Source organism: Chiloscyllium plagiosum, chromosome 10 (assembly GCF_004010195.1).
Source record: "Chiloscyllium plagiosum isolate BGI_BamShark_2017 chromosome 10, ASM401019v2, whole genome shotgun sequence".
In the NCBI taxonomy this organism is placed as follows: Eukaryota; Metazoa; Chordata; class Chondrichthyes; order Orectolobiformes; family Hemiscylliidae; genus Chiloscyllium; species Chiloscyllium plagiosum.
The window spans coordinates 59,458,539-59,475,854 of record NC_057719.1 but is presented as its reverse complement, the minus strand read 5'-3'; the positions used below and the strand labels follow the sequence as shown (position 1 = coordinate 59,475,854).

Sequence of the window (17,316 nt, the reverse complement as noted above, 5' to 3'; positions counted from 1 at the left end):
AAAATAGTGATGGGTAAAGATAGGGTCAAATGGTAGGTAGGTTTCTCTAGGTTGGACATTTTCAAGACAAGGGGGCATATTTAAGGAGAGAGGACAGAGATCCTAAAAGAAAACTTTTTCCCCCCCAGAGGGTACGGCAGAGGAGGTGGTAGATACAAGCAGTTACAATATTTAAAACACATTAAGTAAACAACAAAATGTTTGGAAGGATATGGGCCAGGAGCAGGCAGGTGGGACTAGTTTAGTTTGGGATTATGTTTGGCATGGCATGGACTGAAGGGTCTGTTGTAACAAAGAGTTAGTGCAATTTGGACAAGTTTCTTCAGTGGGCAAATGTATGGTAGATGCAGTCGAATGGGAGAAATGAGAGATTATCCACTTCGATAGCAAAACCTGGAAAACAGATGACCTGAATGGCAATAGACTGGGAAACGGGAGATGAAACAAGACAGGAAGTATTCATGTAAACTAGTCAATGACCCTTAAAAATAAGAAGACCTTCACAGAACTGAAAACAAGAAATCAGTTTATCTTCATTTGCAAATTTCATTTAAGTAAATATATTAAGCCTTGATCATTTGAGAACATTAATTATGAGTACCTTCAAGTCTTCGCACTCCATATCTTCACGGGGTTTATTCCATTCTTTGAGATATTCAGCATATTTCCGCTTTTCTTCTCGTAATTTCTCTCTTTCCTATACAAATACATTACATAAAGGAGGATGTAAACAAAAACTTTAAAAACCCATTTCCTTAGTTCCTCCATCAATAAATGCAATAAAATTTCCATTTTTTAGGAACTGGATCAAATGATTTCTGGTTAACAGTATAAATATGAAGGAAACTAACAGTGCAAAATGCAGCAAAACAAAACGTGCAGTCACTGCACAAGTTCACAGTGCAAATGTATTGGGCCTAATTCTCTCAAATAAAGTACAGTACAATCAAGTTCAACTTACATAGTGTCAGTTTCCACAAACCTTTGAAACTGAAGTCTTCTGGAAACAACTGCAAAACTCACTTTTTCTGCAGGTTTTATTCATTACCTTCTCTTTCTCCAATTTAAGACGTTCTTTTTCTTCCTTCCTTTTCATTTTCTCTTCTTCCAGTATTTTCTTCAACTCCTCCTTTTTCTTTTCTTTATCTTCCTTTTCTTTCTTCTTTGCCTCCAATACTTCCTTTCTTTTCTGAATCTCATTTGCTAGTTCCTCCTCTTTTCTCCTTTTTGCTTTCAGCGAAAAAAAAGGAAACAGCTAACTGTTAATAATAAAATGAAGAAACTTCATTTTTAAACCACCTTGACAGCAATCTTGTCATGTTTTGTAAATATACTACTGTTTTGAAGAGGGAAATGTGTAAGGTCCTCAATAAGTCTGCCATTCCTTATGCTTCCTGTTGTATCGCAAACCTATGCTTCCCCAATGTACCAACTACATAGTAAGCCTCACAAACTTTCTCTGGACTCCAGTGCCCACAAGCTTCTGTAATCCTAGGATGACAAACATCCGGCTGATGATCTTCTATCAAGATCTGCACTTATGTTGATCTTTCAAGATTGCACTATCAAGTAGCTCATTTTTCGGCTCGAACTGATCCACATCATTGACACTCGACCTTGCAATAGCTTCTCTTTCTATGCCAGTGTTATTCTTGATTTACTAGACTCCACCTATGACTTTTTGTATGATCTCAATGAAGGTCATAAACATCCAGGAGACATGAAAGGTAAATTAATATGGCTACATTTCCACAGGGCTTCAGGGGAAACAATAAAGCTTTTTCAATTTAATTCCAACAAAACTGAAGTAAAACCATTCAACACTTGGATTTTCCCCAGTCTCACTTTTCAACAAAGCACTCCCTCAGAGCTCTGTTGAATTTAACAGGCGCATTAAATCCAGCATGAAAACTACTCATTTTTACAATTCGGCTGGAAGGAATTGGACTCGAAGGCTGAAATCCCATCATTTATGTTATCTAAAAAAGCAACTGACCACATTTCTCACAAAGACTAAGTGTGAAAATATGCAAAGCATACCCATTGCTCTCATTTCTTCCTTCTGCCTACGCATCTTTTCACACTCGCGTGCAGATTTGTTTCTGTACTTTGACAGGTCATCCACATTAGTGCCATCTGACTGGTACTGAAAAAAATTAGTTCAGCTGATTATATTTTCTTTTGTGAGAGAAGAGTTAGAAAATAATTCACGGCCAACATGCAGATTTTCAATGCAAATGTTTGTGGCCAGAACTAATCAGGGGCTGAAAATACAGCTATTCGGTTCCTAAATTTAGTGTTTGCCCATGTATCATTTACTGCTGCAAATCAAAATGGAAGGTAAATCCACACAAGGTATGAAGGAGGACAACAGCACAAATATCCACAAGGAAGTCCCTATCAGAACATAAATTTTCAAACTGTTCTGTTCACATCACTGCATTTTCAGTTAACCAACTAGGTAAGTAAAACTAGATTCAACAGGTGCCTTGCCAGTCTTTTCTGACTGGTACAGAACTGCTAGGTCAATTGAGGCAGCATTACATTGGCATATACAATCATAGAATGCCTAGGTGGAAACAAGAGGAGGACTTTTGTCCATTAAGAAATAGATGCAGTTACCTAAAACCTTTTTCCTTCCTGTACAGCCCAGATCATTAGATGAGGTAAGCAGTCACATAGCAGTTAATTATTGAAACTCTTGAACTTGGGTTAACATGTACACGAATAAACATGCTTTGTACTGAAGGTACTTCTGTTATCATACACTTGACCCAAAAAGATCACCTTGTTAAAACTTAATTTGCACCCATTGGAATTCAAGTTTCAACTGAATCCTTTCAAACATTTCATAGTCTATTTACACCATACATAATGAGTGCAAATCCAGATGCTTTGTTGTACTGGACTTCGAAAGCTGAGAAAATAACTTGCATTTAATCATTTTCACAACCTCAAAAATCCTTCACAGCCAAATAAGCACAATGTAGCAAGTGTTATAATACTGACATTGTGTAGCTCATTTGCAAAAAGTAAAATCCCATGAACGTTAAAATGATCAGTTAATCAGCTGGAGAGATAGTGATATCTTGTTTAATGTCTCATCTAAAAGACAACAGAGTGGATGGTATAGAACCCCTCTATTGCACTGTTACGTTTGCCTTGGTTTTTGTTCTGAAGGCTCAAAGCCTAGGGTAGGACATCAGCACAAAACCTTGAGGCGCAGAATTCTCCCCAATGTGCCAGAGGTTCAAAAATAGAGTCAAAATATTACTGCGGCTTAAAATAACAGCTTACCACACGTGATACTTACACTTGCTGATGAACAACGATTCTTCAAAGTCTTTGCCCGACCTCTGTTTGCAGAATTGAAAATAAAGGTGGATGGGTCATCCGGGAACAAATGGGAAAAGTTCTGCTCTGAAAGCTTGTACTTATCAACAGTTGCAGACTGTACAAAAATAAAATAATTCAGGCACAATATTAACAATATTTCTAACGTTATTCTGTTCAAACAGGCATTTAAAAATACAGAACATGTTTGCACAAAGTAATTTAAACTGATTGCTTCAGGTGTTAACTTAATGTAAACAATTTTAAAACCTTGAAACTGTTTCTCTCAAGTTATGGGCTTAGCAGGAACAGGTCATGCAAGCATCATGACTCAACTTTGACAGAACAATGCAAAATTCTTGGGAGTTAAGAGAAGGAAGAGAAAAAGGGAGGAATCAGGCAAAAATGCACAGATGCACAGTCCACTTGGACTAGCACACAGACGTCAGGTGTTATGTAAAACACTTAAGGCTTGATACCAGGGATGATGCAATAGCCCTTTTTGTTTTATACAGTACCTTCAAAATAGTAAGGTGGTCACATTATGGCAGCTGGAGAGATTGAAGTCCAATGAATAATTGGCAACAGTATAAACTTATGTTCCAGTACAACCACAGAACTGACTCAAACACGTCAATATTTGGTCAGGCAAGTTCTCAACAAAAACAAAAATAGAATAAAAATCCAGATCAAGTCAGCACCCTCAGTTTTCTTTCAAAATGAAAGTATTGTATCTTCGAATGTACTTTCAACTGGCATCAACGTATCAAGAATCTGCTCACTGGTGCTGTTGAATTTTAGCCATGATATCCAAGATACTTTCAGAATCCACTTACAAATCAACCACATTGCTGAGAGCCTGGAGTCACATGTCAGTCAGACCAGCTAAGGGCAACACATTTCTTTCTCTCATGGACCTTCTTTCTCTAAAGTAGACCAGGTGTACTTCCACCAAAATAAATGATACTGTGATCCCAAAGATTATATTCATACTACAGATTCAATTATTCATTGAACTTCAAGTCTCTCCAGCTGCCATAATGTCCACCAGATCACTAACATGGGCCTCTGATAGTGACAGAATCACTACCCATAATGCTTGACACCAAGGTAACATCGACCAAGTGAAGCATTAGGTAGCCCTAGAAAGGTTATCAGTGCAATTGGGAAAAACTCTCCACTAAAATCAGCTGCACCAAGCACAAAGCAAAGTGGTCATTATTGATGGATGTCAACCATCTGACTTCAACAAACTAGTTCATTACCACTGTATTAAAATGCATCAGAAATGATTAAGAAATCTAGATGCGATTGCACTACAGAAAAGTCTGAAATTGGGCAAGTCTGACAAGGGAGCAGAGTGACTAAGCAAGAGGAATGAATATGCACACTGTGCAGCCTTTTCCATGACTGGTCCTTGGGACACTGTCGTGGTCTACAGTAGCTTCATCCAGTGCTATGTCCAGTCTCATGTGGGAAGGAATCCAGGTTTGGAATTTCAGGTATAAATCATGAAACAGCTTTGGGAACAGATATAATATTCTGCCCTCATTATTGTTGGAGACTCCCTTGTTTTCTGTCCTTCACCTCAACCTCCCCTAACATGTCAGATGATTGGTGACAGGACAAGTAAAATTGCCGTGGGAGCTGCAGTACTGGCCACTTAGAACCATTCCGGCTCCACCAACCACAAGTATGCACTCTCACCCTTTGTAAACCCAATACTAATTTTGCAAGTTGATGCACATGATTAAGATAGCATATTGTCACCAAACAGCTCATATGCTTCATATCTAATTTTCTAATAAGACACTTTAGATGGTGGGGGGGGTGGTCATTAACAAAGGAAGAACACAAATGCATTAAACACTCAACGTCAAAACAAAACAACAAACTCTGAAATCGCAAAGATTTGGCTTTAGGCCTGACACTGAGTCCATGTTTGAGGTGGAGACAAGAGAGGCAATTGAGGGATTACAAGTTAAGGAATCATAAACTTTAAAAACAAAGAACTACCAGCTGGGCTGATACTGAAGCTGGAGTTGGTGAAAATGAACTAGAGATTTTGATCTGTACAAGTTTTCAAAGTGCAGGAGGTGAGAAATCAGCCAATGCTGAATTAATGTAAACTGTGTTTTGCCTCCTACTGGCAGAGTTAGTGCCAACACATCTTACACGTCATCAGAATCCATGAAGAGGGCAGATTTAAGACTATTAGAAGCAAACAAAAAGTAAATTGATTTTATTTCATACAAGTGCACATTAGTAATGAGAATGCATTATCACATGGCCTTTCAAAGAGTCAGGCACAAACAAGATTAAGATGATCTATTACAAAGTCCAGTGCAGAAAGCTGTAAAACAAGGTTAGAGTCAATGCATCTGGAGTAGAATTAGACAGTAAGAATTTCTCTTCCTGTAAGCAAGATTTCAAACGATTCAATGGAGCATCCATTTTGTAATTCAATTGAGACTTAAATATCATTTATGAAAGATCAAGCTCCCACTCCATCTAGTGGTTAAATATAACATCATAACCAAAAGGCATCCAGATGTAATCATAGGAACAGTCGCAAAGGAGGCAGCTCCAGTGAACAGACACTGGACATTGGTCAACAACCTATTCCCACAAATGGGGATACAGAAATTAGGAAGGGCCTTGCATGTGAACATACATACAAAGGAATGATGGACTTGGCAGGCAGGCAGATGATTTAAACATTTCAATTTACAGCACAGCTACAAGCTACACCAATACAAATCGATGTACAGGGAAAATGCAAGGGGGCAGACCAGAGTGTGGAAAAACAGGTTTGCCCAAGCCCAATCTTTTGGATCACAACTGTTGTTATTTTCTCAAATGGCTAGTAGTAATGATTGAGAAGATGGAACAAGAACAATCAGTCTTGGTGTTACATTACTTGTCCAACGTCATCTTTCCGCCGCCTACACAAACATAGATTGCAAAAGTCCTGCCTTCCAACTCAGCACAGACATGGCCTTCTGCTCTCCTCCTGTTCCCTGTCTTCACATTTGCTCATAACTTATTCCATCTATAACTTTTCCAGTTGGGACAAAACCATTAGCAAGTCTTATTTTTAAACAAACTATTCAGTTGGTCATGAAGCTTTTCACAGTCATCAGAACCTGTTAATGATTCATCTTACCTTGACTTTCAGCATGCCATGTCTTAACTCACAATGCTGTTTAAGGAAGAGCTTCAGTTTGTCTTGGGAATACTGGTGTTTCTTGCGACTACAAATGGAATGAAAACCCAGAATGATTGTACATGTGTACATGCAATTAGATCTTCAATAGGATGATACTTATTATGGCTCTCAACATTTATTACAAGGCATATTGAAAAAGCTATGGTAGTTTATGTAGGTGTGCCTCTTCGCCTTGCCTCATCTCTCATTGAGTGGCACCCCAGAGATTATTTGGCATTAGGGCACAAGAAGCCACAGATTTTTTTTTTTGGGGACCATGATCAATTATAAACATTCCTTACAAACAGGCGGTTAATAATACTTACTTCATTTGTGCAGACTTAATGATGATTTCATTTCCTTCAGTTTTAAGAGGTTGCACCTTGTATCTAAATAATGTTAGATCAATTTTGGTTCTCTTTTTCCTGGAAATAAGAAGGTACCATATCAAAACCAGTCCAACAATATCAGATATAGCTGACTCACTGAAAAAAGTTTAAGACTATTTCATTAGGTGCAAAATGTCAGGTGAGGGCCAGGAAAAACTAAATAGTAATCTTTATACAACAGTGTATATATATACCTTGTTAGCTAATCTATAGGATGGCTAATAGACCAAAGCTTGCATAAATCATGTTATTGTACATGAACATTTAATTTACATATATGGACTTATCATTAAGCGTAGTAAAAAACCTTTAAGATGCAATTTTCATTTCAAATTAATTGTCCAGTTTCCATACTTTCAATTGAATTCCAAACATGTTGTGGCCTGCATCCCTTAAATAATCAAACACTGAAATTACCGGATCTGAGATAATCTGGATATCTGAAATTTTGACATAGCAGAGGAAGTTTTACCATGCTTTTAAGGGACCCAGATTTATTCTCCCTGGATGTGCAAAATTAGGCAAAATCTATTTCAGCATTTACCTCCCTCACTTGTGACTGAAAATATACTGTAGGTAGCTTCCCGATTCCCAGAAGCTAGTTAAAATTGTAAACCTTCCCCAAAAACTAGGGAAAAAAAATTCTGTTCTCCATTGAATGGAAATTAAAAATGGACTAGTGAAATCAAAAAGGTACTTTAAGACCTGTTAATCCATAATGCTAAGTGAATGAAATGCACTAAACCAAATTACATAAAATGATCCACCACGAAAAATCAATGGTAAGGAGGCATGGACGAGTTGGACTGAAGAGTCTGTTTCTGTGCTGTGTGACTTCACTATTCAATTAAGTACATTACGGAAAAAGGAGCGCATACAATTTCAATTATATCTACAGTAACCCTATTTCTAGATCACCCCTTTGATTTTGAACTAAGCAGATCCAAAAGTAATTCTACAAATCAAGCCATCAGATCTCATTTTTTGTTTTTATAATGATCTGTCAACTTTTATAAATCCAAAACATTTATAAAATTTGTTCCATGACAAACCTTGAAGGGAGATACTCATTACGAAGGGTACCTGGTATATTCATAGGTTCATATATTCACCAGGTATATGCACACCTACAGGAATGGTGAATGCGGTTAGTTCTGGTCAATGCACATAAAAAATGTTAGAAACGGCTTGAAAAAGAATAGCAGATGCAAGACAGATTGGTCAAAAGGCAGGAGTCAGGCCAAAGTGAAAATTATTTTAGCAAATAAGCTAATGGAGCAAAAATGTGCACACTTGACTAAGTAGACTAGCACCTACGCAATTTTGTGGGGCAGTCAGTAACAGTTTAGGAAGATATTAAAATGGCAACAAGTCTCACTCATATTTAGACACCATCCCTTACTGTCAGGGTGCAACCAACTACATTTTTCAGGAGCCTGTGGATTGGATGCAGAGGTAGAAAGAAAATAAGCCGAGATCCAGTTAGGCCAATTAAAAAAAAAGAGTTCTCTAATCTCCAACAGTCAACAAATCAACCTCATGTACATTTTGTCTACTAATGCTGAATAAGTTGTCCAGACCCAATAGTGAATTCATACACTCCTCAGAACAGCCAGCAGTTTCTATGGACCAAACGCTGTTGGACCTCAAAGGGAAACTTTGTGATAAACTGGCTTATAGGTCTGAAGCACATTTCCTCGACGTTGCTAACAGTAGAGTTAAAATCACTTTCAGTAGTTTGTCATGCCACACGTGGTCCAGCTCAGAGTTAATTTCAAATCAACGTCAACATCAACAAGTTGGAGAAGGGTTCAAAGAACAACGTCGGCATTTGCAGATATTATCACAATAGAAACAATATAGAGGTATATCCAACTAACTATATAAGAGCCAGCCAAACAGTGTTTCGCCGAAAACCTTTAACCAAACCCTTCATCTTCCATCATTTAATCAATGCTCTTGAAAATCATAAAATTTGCTGCATCTGACTAACAAACAGTGCATTTCAGATCAAACTAAATCTCACCTCTGGCTATTTGAATAATTACACTGAAATGAGTTTACTTCATAGCTTGTTTCAAACTAAGTGACAGAAATAAGCTAAACAAAAAGCTGAAAATCATTAACCAGAAATCAAAAGAGGAGTGATGCATTCTGAAAAATGCGGTTATGACAGAACCGCATTTGCAATGAAAATAACCTTAAATGCTCTGGAAAAGCAGAGGCATTTGATCAACACAGATTCACAGAACAGGACATGGGTATAGTGAACTGTAGAATTGTCTGGAATGCTGGGTTTCATCACATGAAGCAATAAATATTAGTGTTAATGATATCCCTGTCAGCAATCTTGACTCTGGTGTGTAATACATTAGGTTTCACACCACAACAACGATATTCAGGCTTTTGGGAGTATTGACCACAACGAGGTCTGTCAAGAATAATATGGTAAAGGTACAACTTGACCTTCAAGCCTCAGAATGCAGATGATGGAAGCTATTAAAACTGTAAATTTGAGACAGGACGGACAGAGCTAGGTAACGATCAGCTCGTAAGAGACCAAGAATGAACAAAAGATCAGATAAACAAAGTGAACCAAGGAGAATTAAAGTTATGGAGATCAAAACTGGCTAACTGCAGTTACAGCAATTTGTCTGCATGGACAGTAAATGTAGATATGAATAGTCGAACGCAAGGCTTGTTTCACAATTCAACTGCCCGAACTGAAATAGCTGATCCAGACAGACCAATCCACCCTAACGAAAAATTAAAACCAGAGAAAAGTGGTCAGCGTAATAAAATGAAATTAATTAATCTGTGATTGGGAAACTTTAATGCTCATCCTTCAAGTTTGTATACCACATTTTAAAAATGAAATTATGAAGGAAATTGCATGCTCCTGGTTATCTTTCTCATTATCTAGTCTTACACAATAACTAAAGATGACAGCAGTGAATGAAACAATCTCCAGCAGAAACTAATGGCATCAAAATTTTCTCTCCAAGCAACAAGAGCAACTTTGTCCACAATAAAAAAGTGTCATACTGTACAAGCAGCTGCACTGATACAAGCTAACATTTAAACAACACTTTGAAAACAGATCATTTTAGACTGCGATATGGAGCCCTTCTTTTAAAATGCAAGCTGATTTGTGGTGTAATTGAAAGTCCTGTCTTCAGATTTTTGGAAAAACATTACACCTATTATGCTATCAATCAACAGTCGTATTCCTCAACTATCTTTGTGCTGACCTAGAGTCAGACATACAGCACGGAAACAAACCCTTCGGTCCAACTCAACCATGCCAACCAGATATCCTAAATTAATCTAGTTGCATTTGGCCCATATCACTCTAAACCTGCTCATACACCTATCCAGATGTGTTTTGATTGCTGCAATTGTACCAGCCTCCACCACTTCCTCTGGAAGCTCACTCCATACACACACCATCCTCTGCGTGAAAAAGTTGCCCCTTAGGTCAGTTTTAAACCTGCACCTCATGGTATAATCAAAGTAAATATTTACCCAATTAGCACAGAAGATCCAGCACTTTTCAATTGCTCTTCATTATCACTTTCGTCACTAATGACGATAACCACATCTTCAGCTCTGCTGCTTATGTGTCCGTTAGCAGTTCCATTTTGTAACGGTGGGGTCAGAACTTCTAAAATTTTACACGTTTGCCTGTCAAAATAAACGATTTAGATTCAGGTTTAAAAAGAACATTTCCTATTAAGCATCAGATCTTAGCTAAGTTTCTAAATTTCATACAAGTTGCTGATTTACAATTCCTCAAGACTTACATTTATAATACACACCATGACCAAACATTCTAAAGGACTTCACACAGTCCAAATGATGTTTTTTTTTTTTAAGTATGGTAACACAAGTAACAACAGCCAATTTGGATAAAGCAAGGATATATAAACTGCAACAATAAGACCCCCCGATATTCTGCTTTTGTGGTGATGTGCATAAGCAACTTTTCAGCTCCTATCAAAATACTTCAAAAGTTTTTTTTTATATATAAAAGGCATTCACTTCAGAGATTTAACATAGTTACAGCTCAAGATTGTATCCAAAACACTGCAGTATACTCATATACTTAAGCTCAACAACCACATGCTGTCAAGGTTCTAACCGAGATAACTGAAATGTTGTGTTTTAAATATTTAACGACAGCAACATGTGAAGTTAAATACATACATACAGGCTTCAAGTTGACAAGTTAGACACATCTTTCCTACTCTACCACATCCCCTCAGCTGCACAATGCTCAGTGCGTGGATTTGGAAGCCGTCTCTGCAATGCTATTCAGATGTTTCCCACACTGGCCAGCAGCTTCAATCATCTTTCCAGACATGGGAGATGTTCCAAATATTATTGAGCGCTACATAACATTACACAGGCCTCAGCTTAAAAATGTAATACTCCTAAATGCACAGGTTTTTGCTCAGAGGTTACAGGCCTCCTGCTGATGGCATCATAAGTAAATCTATTACCTCCAAAGGTGGGGCTGAAATGGCACCTAATTGAAGCCCCTCAAAGATCCTCCACTTGTCATTTGAAACACTGGTGGGCAGGCCAAATAGAACCCTTTGACCGGTCATATTTCAGCTTGTAGAACAAAATAACCTCTGTCCCAAGCAACTTGCATCCATTGCCATGCATTTTAAACTAACAGCTTCTGTTACATAAGGCCCCAAAATTATTATTTTCAATTACAGTTCTAAAAACCTAAGTGGTAATTTCAATAGCCATATTTATGGCATCTGATTTCAGAGCTGCCTACATATTTTTGATCTTTTGCATTAACTGACATATTATGTACCGAAGACAACGCAAAGATCAATGCCTTCACGTTCCCTCCAACTAGTTTGTTTTCAAAAGGAAGCCAGGTATTTATGACATGAAAGCAACCAATAACAACTTCAAGGGTATACTGCAAATCAAGTGCTGACAACCTCAGGCTGTTCCAAATCATTTTTAACCAATAAACTCCTTCTGAACTGTAGTGAATGCAAGACAGCTAAATTTACAATAGCCAATATTTCAGAGACAATCAGGTATGTATTCAGTTCATCTCTATTGGTAGGGTTGGTTGAGTGATAAATACCAGTCAAGACATCAGGATATCACCCTTCCTTTATATGCTGTTACAGAATTTCAAATATACGACAGCACCCAAGTTAATTTCATCTGAAAGATAATACACTCCATGCCTACTGCACTAAAACAACATGATTACATTTGGATTTACCATCTGTCTCAGGAGGAAAGTAAAGAACTCAGTACTCCCCCATAACACAGAAGACACCATTTGAGATGCCAAACCAAAAGATGACATTATTCATATTCTGGTCTGTTTGAAGTTAGTGGATTGCAGTACTAACAACATTTGAATAGTTATAGTCTAGAACGCAAGTAAAGATGGTCTTAAAAATTCAATATATCTACTATCATCAATCCAGCTGAAAGTGCAAGAATGAATGTCAGATTGTGTATATGGACAGACATGAACAAAACCCTAACATGAGAGCCTACCAACATATACTGGAGTGAAAATCTTGCAAAACACGAGTTACGGTCAGTGTTATTCAGGGTAAAAATTATAACAGGCACAAAGGTTAATGCAACACAAGATACAGTATTGAGCTTACATGTTAAAGTAACAAAAAAAATTGAGGCATCAGGAGCAAAAAAAGTTATGCTTTTGAAAATAGAAACTATGACCTTATACTGTGTACTTTGTCTTCAAGCAAACTTACTTGAGACCACTATTACTTGTTACTTCCACAATCTCTCCAGCAAAGTATCGATCCTTAGTATAAGCATAGAGATCATCACAGAGTTCATGGAGACGTGAGCAACAGGCAAGAGTCGTCAAGTGAAGGATAGGCACCACCAATTGCTGAGGGAAATTTTGGAGGTTCTGTCTGGCCTTGTTTTCTGACTCAAGTGCTTCCTGGTAAGTCAGGCCTGGTTTGCCAGTAATAGCACAGCTCCACACTAAACTGTTACAGAGTATGGTTCTTTCAAAAAAGTCGCTGCAATGAAGAAAATAAACAAAATTTGGCATATAGCAGTAATAATGAATATTAAACTTGCAAACAAGTAATTGAAAACTATTCTCATTCTAGAGGTGAAATTTGATTTTACATCACTTGTAATTTAGGCTTGTCATTTAAGACAGGAAACGCATAGTAGTATTGTAGTTAATTGGGTGGAGAGCCAGACTTGCATTTGGATGCTAAATTAAGGGAAACAGACTAACTTTTAAGGAATTACTTTATGGTATCAAAAATACAAAAGTTTAAGTTAAGCACTTTTTAAAATTTCCACAGCTCTACTGAAGTTTACCTCTGTCTGCAAATAAAAACAAACTTTCTATGGCAAAAACAAAACTAACATGTCATATCAAAACATTTCTATTAAGACAATAACCCAAAACATTTCATTTTATCAATGAATTCCAAATCTATGTACAATAGCAAAGGGGTCAGACAGGTTGACACCATAATTAAAGCATATAGCATCCTGGGATTTATTAATAAAGGTTACATTAAGCTTATACTAATCACTAATTCAGTCTAAAATCACAGTAGTACATCAAGTTCTAGACAGGACATCTTGTATAGAGAGTAAAAGCATGCAGATAAGATTTAGGGATGAAGAACTTTAACAAAGATAGACTGGAGTGATGTGATTAGCACAGGTTTTCTTGAAAGGCAGAAAGAAGATTTGACGGAGGTATGCCAAAGCTGAGGGAGGGGGCTAAATGGAGTTGGTAGCAGAAACTATTACCACTCAGGAGAAGAAAAATCAAGGAGGAGGAGCAAAAGAGTGCACAGGTCATACCTTTGTTTTTCACTGCTTTCACAATCACATATTTCCATTCATTGAATGGACTGCAAGTGCACAGGAGACATTTTATTGAACCAATCAAAATGGAATTAAACTTATTTGAGAAAACAACAAAGCCTAAGGTTACTGAGAGAAGGCACAAGGGTGGCACCATGTAGGCCAGGTGAGAGGTGGTGCAGGCGTGATGGGTCAAATGGCCTCCTTAGGCACTGGAGAACAGTGATTTTTAATTCATATATCCAAACAATTAAGCAGCTGTTCCAGAAAGGTGCAATTTATCAAATTAAATCAAGTTCCAAAACAATTAGTACTACTTTTATATTCAGAATTTACCTGTATAAAGCATCATACAAATCCATTGACATTGCAGAACTACCAACAGCTAACCACGTTATCAAAATACTTCATTTTAGTACTGAAAAGCCTGACATGTATTTTATCCTAAGGCTTGTTGAACTTCAATGGTACTTCCAGAAACATCTGCTGACATACTGACGTTCTGAATTACTGACATTTCTCTGCACCTTACAGTTAATTAACTTGTGACACCCTGAAGGTTTATTTACTTTCTTTAATGTCTCCACATTTTACTCAAAGATTAAAATGATTTACTTCTGGACATGAAATCTAAGTGCTATGATGCTGCAGTGACCTTCAATCAGTATACACCCTAACAATTTGACACAACTGCCATCCACAGAGAATTACAGGCACAAACCTGCTTTTCCCTGCACTACAGAGCAAAGTTAGACATGCACAGCATGCTATACAGTTTGTCCTGGCATGTGGTGCCCATTGTATTAGCTTGTGAGACAATCTGCTTCCATGAACACAGGGTATTCATATCAGCCAAAATGCATACAACAAACTGGCAGGTATACCTATATCTCAACAATGTTTTTGGTAACATGTTCTACAAGCAAAGCATAACACCAAAAAGGAAAAACAACTAAAAGGCTAACTTTTATTTCCATATCAGACTAGCCATATAAATGGCAGTTCAAAGGCTGAGCGCCTGCAGCATGAAACACTCACCCTGACTCCCTATTTGCAGGGCACAAGTCAGACATCTGAAGCAATACTTGCCACTTGTCTGGATGACTGCAGCTTCCAACATGTAGCTCAATATTTTGCTGAACAAATCAGCCCATCCACCACTGATCCTCAGATGTAGCCATGAGTTTCACATACAAGACACACCAGAGCAACTAATCGAGCTGCCTTTGACTTAACTTGCAAATCCACAGTCCGCACCATCTCAAAGAACAGTAGATTTGCAGCAACACCAAGGTTCCAACTCATCCAAAGCAACACACCATACTGTATATATTTTTACATCAAGTGATCTAAATCCTTGATCTCCAAATGGCACTTTGTTCATACCTACACCACATAAAACACAGCTCATTCGGGGCCTTACCAGCAATGCCCACACCACGGAATGAGTTACAAACTCAGAAATCATTTCAGTAACCCATATGTTAAGAGCATCAAAAACAACAAACAGTGGTGTTCATTTACCAGGCAAAATTCATTGCTTGGAAATATACTGTGGAGATTTTAACTGGATGTGCGTTCCCAGCATTGGGTAATTCACTTAATCCCACAGTTTGCGATGCATTTAATGGCTGGTTTACAATCGTTTCAGTTATCTCACTTTGGGAGTGTTGTTTTTCTCTTACACTCGAGGTAGTTTCAATCCACACGTTAGAGTGTGTTTTGAAAAGTTAAAGCAAGGAGATAAACTCCAATGAACTTTGTCACTAGACTGAAAACAAAAGTACGAAGATAACTTCAAGCTCCGTACGCCTGTAATGTTTACAATTAAACAGGCTCGAGCTCTTCAAACCAGGCCCATCACTGACTCCATGTACAAAAGAGACAATGTTCGAATAAGCATCAAAACAGCCCACGCTCTCCACACGCCGCGCACAAAAACTCAAGTCGTATCTTCGCGGCGAAGATGCTCATATTAAAAAAAATCAAACGCAGAGAGGGAGAGAAAAAAAAGCAACGAGGAAATAACAGAGGCGACATCCTCTGGACACCCCCCAAAAACAGTTTACACACACACACAAAAATAAGCGACGTAAACGAGAACAGCTCCGATCGAGCGTGTGTGCGAGGGAAAAACTGCCGGGGGTGTTTTAATAAATTTACATTATCTGCCAGCACAAGGCCTAGCGCAGCCCGCATTCGGCACGAGTTAGTTACTACTCAGTTATTTGACAGCCCGGCACCACACGGGCACTCGGACAGGGAGGGAGAGGGAGAGTTAACGAGGGAAGATTGTGGACTGTGCGGAGGAAGGCGACCGAAGCCCGTACGTACCCCGCCCGCCGACCGGAGGCCGGGCCAGAAACCCGGAGCCGTTAGCGTCGCTTTCGAATCACGGTTCGCCGATTTGAACCAAAATACCAAGAGAGCCGCGGCCCTTGTGGGCCCGCCTCGGCGGCAGGACAAGGAGCCGCCGGAGCCACCGCCGCCTTCCCCCCCCCCCCCCCCACACACACATCCCACCGAACCTCCCGCCACCCAAAAAACACACACACAAACTCACTCGTAATTCCTGAAGATCTCGATGGTCATCCGACAGTAGAAAACTTCTTCGTCCGGTTTCAGGTCGGCCGGGGGTTTTTGTCTGACGAACGGTTTGCGGTGGAGAAGCGGCATCCCCTCCCTCGGGCAGGCACAGCGCTGGCTTGGGGGGGGGGGGGTGAGTGAAGAGACGCCGAACAGCACCGGAGGAACCCAAAAATAAAAATAAGTAAATAAAGAGAGAGAGGAGAGAGAAAAAAAACACGCACTGAAGTACAACAGAAGTAGACACAGAGACTGCCGCGAGCGGTCAAACCCAACCACCGGCAAAAACAACTACTTCGCCGACAAACTTCACACTCGTCTCCGGGGATTCACGGCGGAAGCCCATCACTTACCGTTACCGCTGATCCGGTAAAGCATGAGCCAACCGAGGCCCCCCCACAACCACCCACAACGTGCTCGGGAGCCGCTCTCCCTTTTTCCCGGTATGTGTTGCCCCCCACCGCCCGTTCCGCCTGCTTCCCCTGGCCACCCGCCTGCGTCCCAAACGCGGAACCATCCGCTCAAGTCACGGGGAACACTAAGTCCGCCTTACCTGGTGCGAGTGTGTGTGTGTGTGTATATATGCTGGTAGGAAGTGGCCGGTGAATATTTACCGGCTTTTGAGCCTCTCCCCTCCTCCCTGAGCTTGACGGCTGTCCTCCGATCAGCTCCTATTAACCGGCTCGGTCCAGCGCCGCTTCCTCTTCCTCTCGCCAACTACGGCTTCTCCCTCCGTCTGCGTACTCTCTACCTCTACGCCTACGTCACACTCGAAACCGCACTTTCCTGACGTCACAAGAGGTAGAACTCCACACCCCGTCGCTCCCCACCATTGGTTCTCCTTTACCAATTTCCTTCCTTCCATTGGCCCATCACCTACGGCCATCCGCTCACCTATTGGCTCATCCCGCGGCGCATCCGCTCTTCCATTGGCTCGGT

The 17,316-nt window shown here is 39.5% G+C and overlaps 1 protein-coding gene across 5 annotated transcripts in view; it reads right to left on the bottom strand.

The window, feature by feature from the left end:
- The window catches only part of baz1a (bromodomain adjacent to zinc finger domain, 1A), a 61,890-nt gene extending 44,786 nt beyond the window's left edge, over positions 1 to 17,104 (bottom strand). For 2 of the 5 annotated variants that reach the window (XM_043697865.1, XM_043697869.1), the window contains exons 1-10: positions 16,931 to 17,104; positions 16,355 to 16,495; positions 12,699 to 12,977; positions 10,456 to 10,614; positions 6,868 to 6,966; positions 6,500 to 6,587; positions 3,314 to 3,451; positions 2,041 to 2,146; positions 1,049 to 1,230; positions 602 to 697 (exon numbers count right to left, since the gene is read on the bottom strand). In XM_043697865.1, the coding sequence (XP_043553800.1) occupies positions 602 to 697; positions 1,049 to 1,230; positions 2,041 to 2,146; positions 3,314 to 3,451; positions 6,500 to 6,587; positions 6,868 to 6,966; positions 10,456 to 10,614; positions 12,699 to 12,977; positions 16,355 to 16,467 (1,260 nt within the window). In that variant the 5' untranslated portion in view covers positions 16,468 to 16,495; positions 16,931 to 17,104. The remainder of the gene's footprint in view (positions 1 to 601; positions 698 to 1,048; positions 1,231 to 2,040; positions 2,147 to 3,313; positions 3,452 to 6,499; positions 6,588 to 6,867; positions 6,967 to 10,455; positions 10,615 to 12,698; positions 12,978 to 16,354; positions 16,496 to 16,930) is intronic. The other 3 variants (XM_043697866.1, XM_043697868.1, XM_043697867.1) reach the window with 3 other exon arrangements.
- Positions 17,105 to 17,316: the final 212 nt, after the last annotated feature.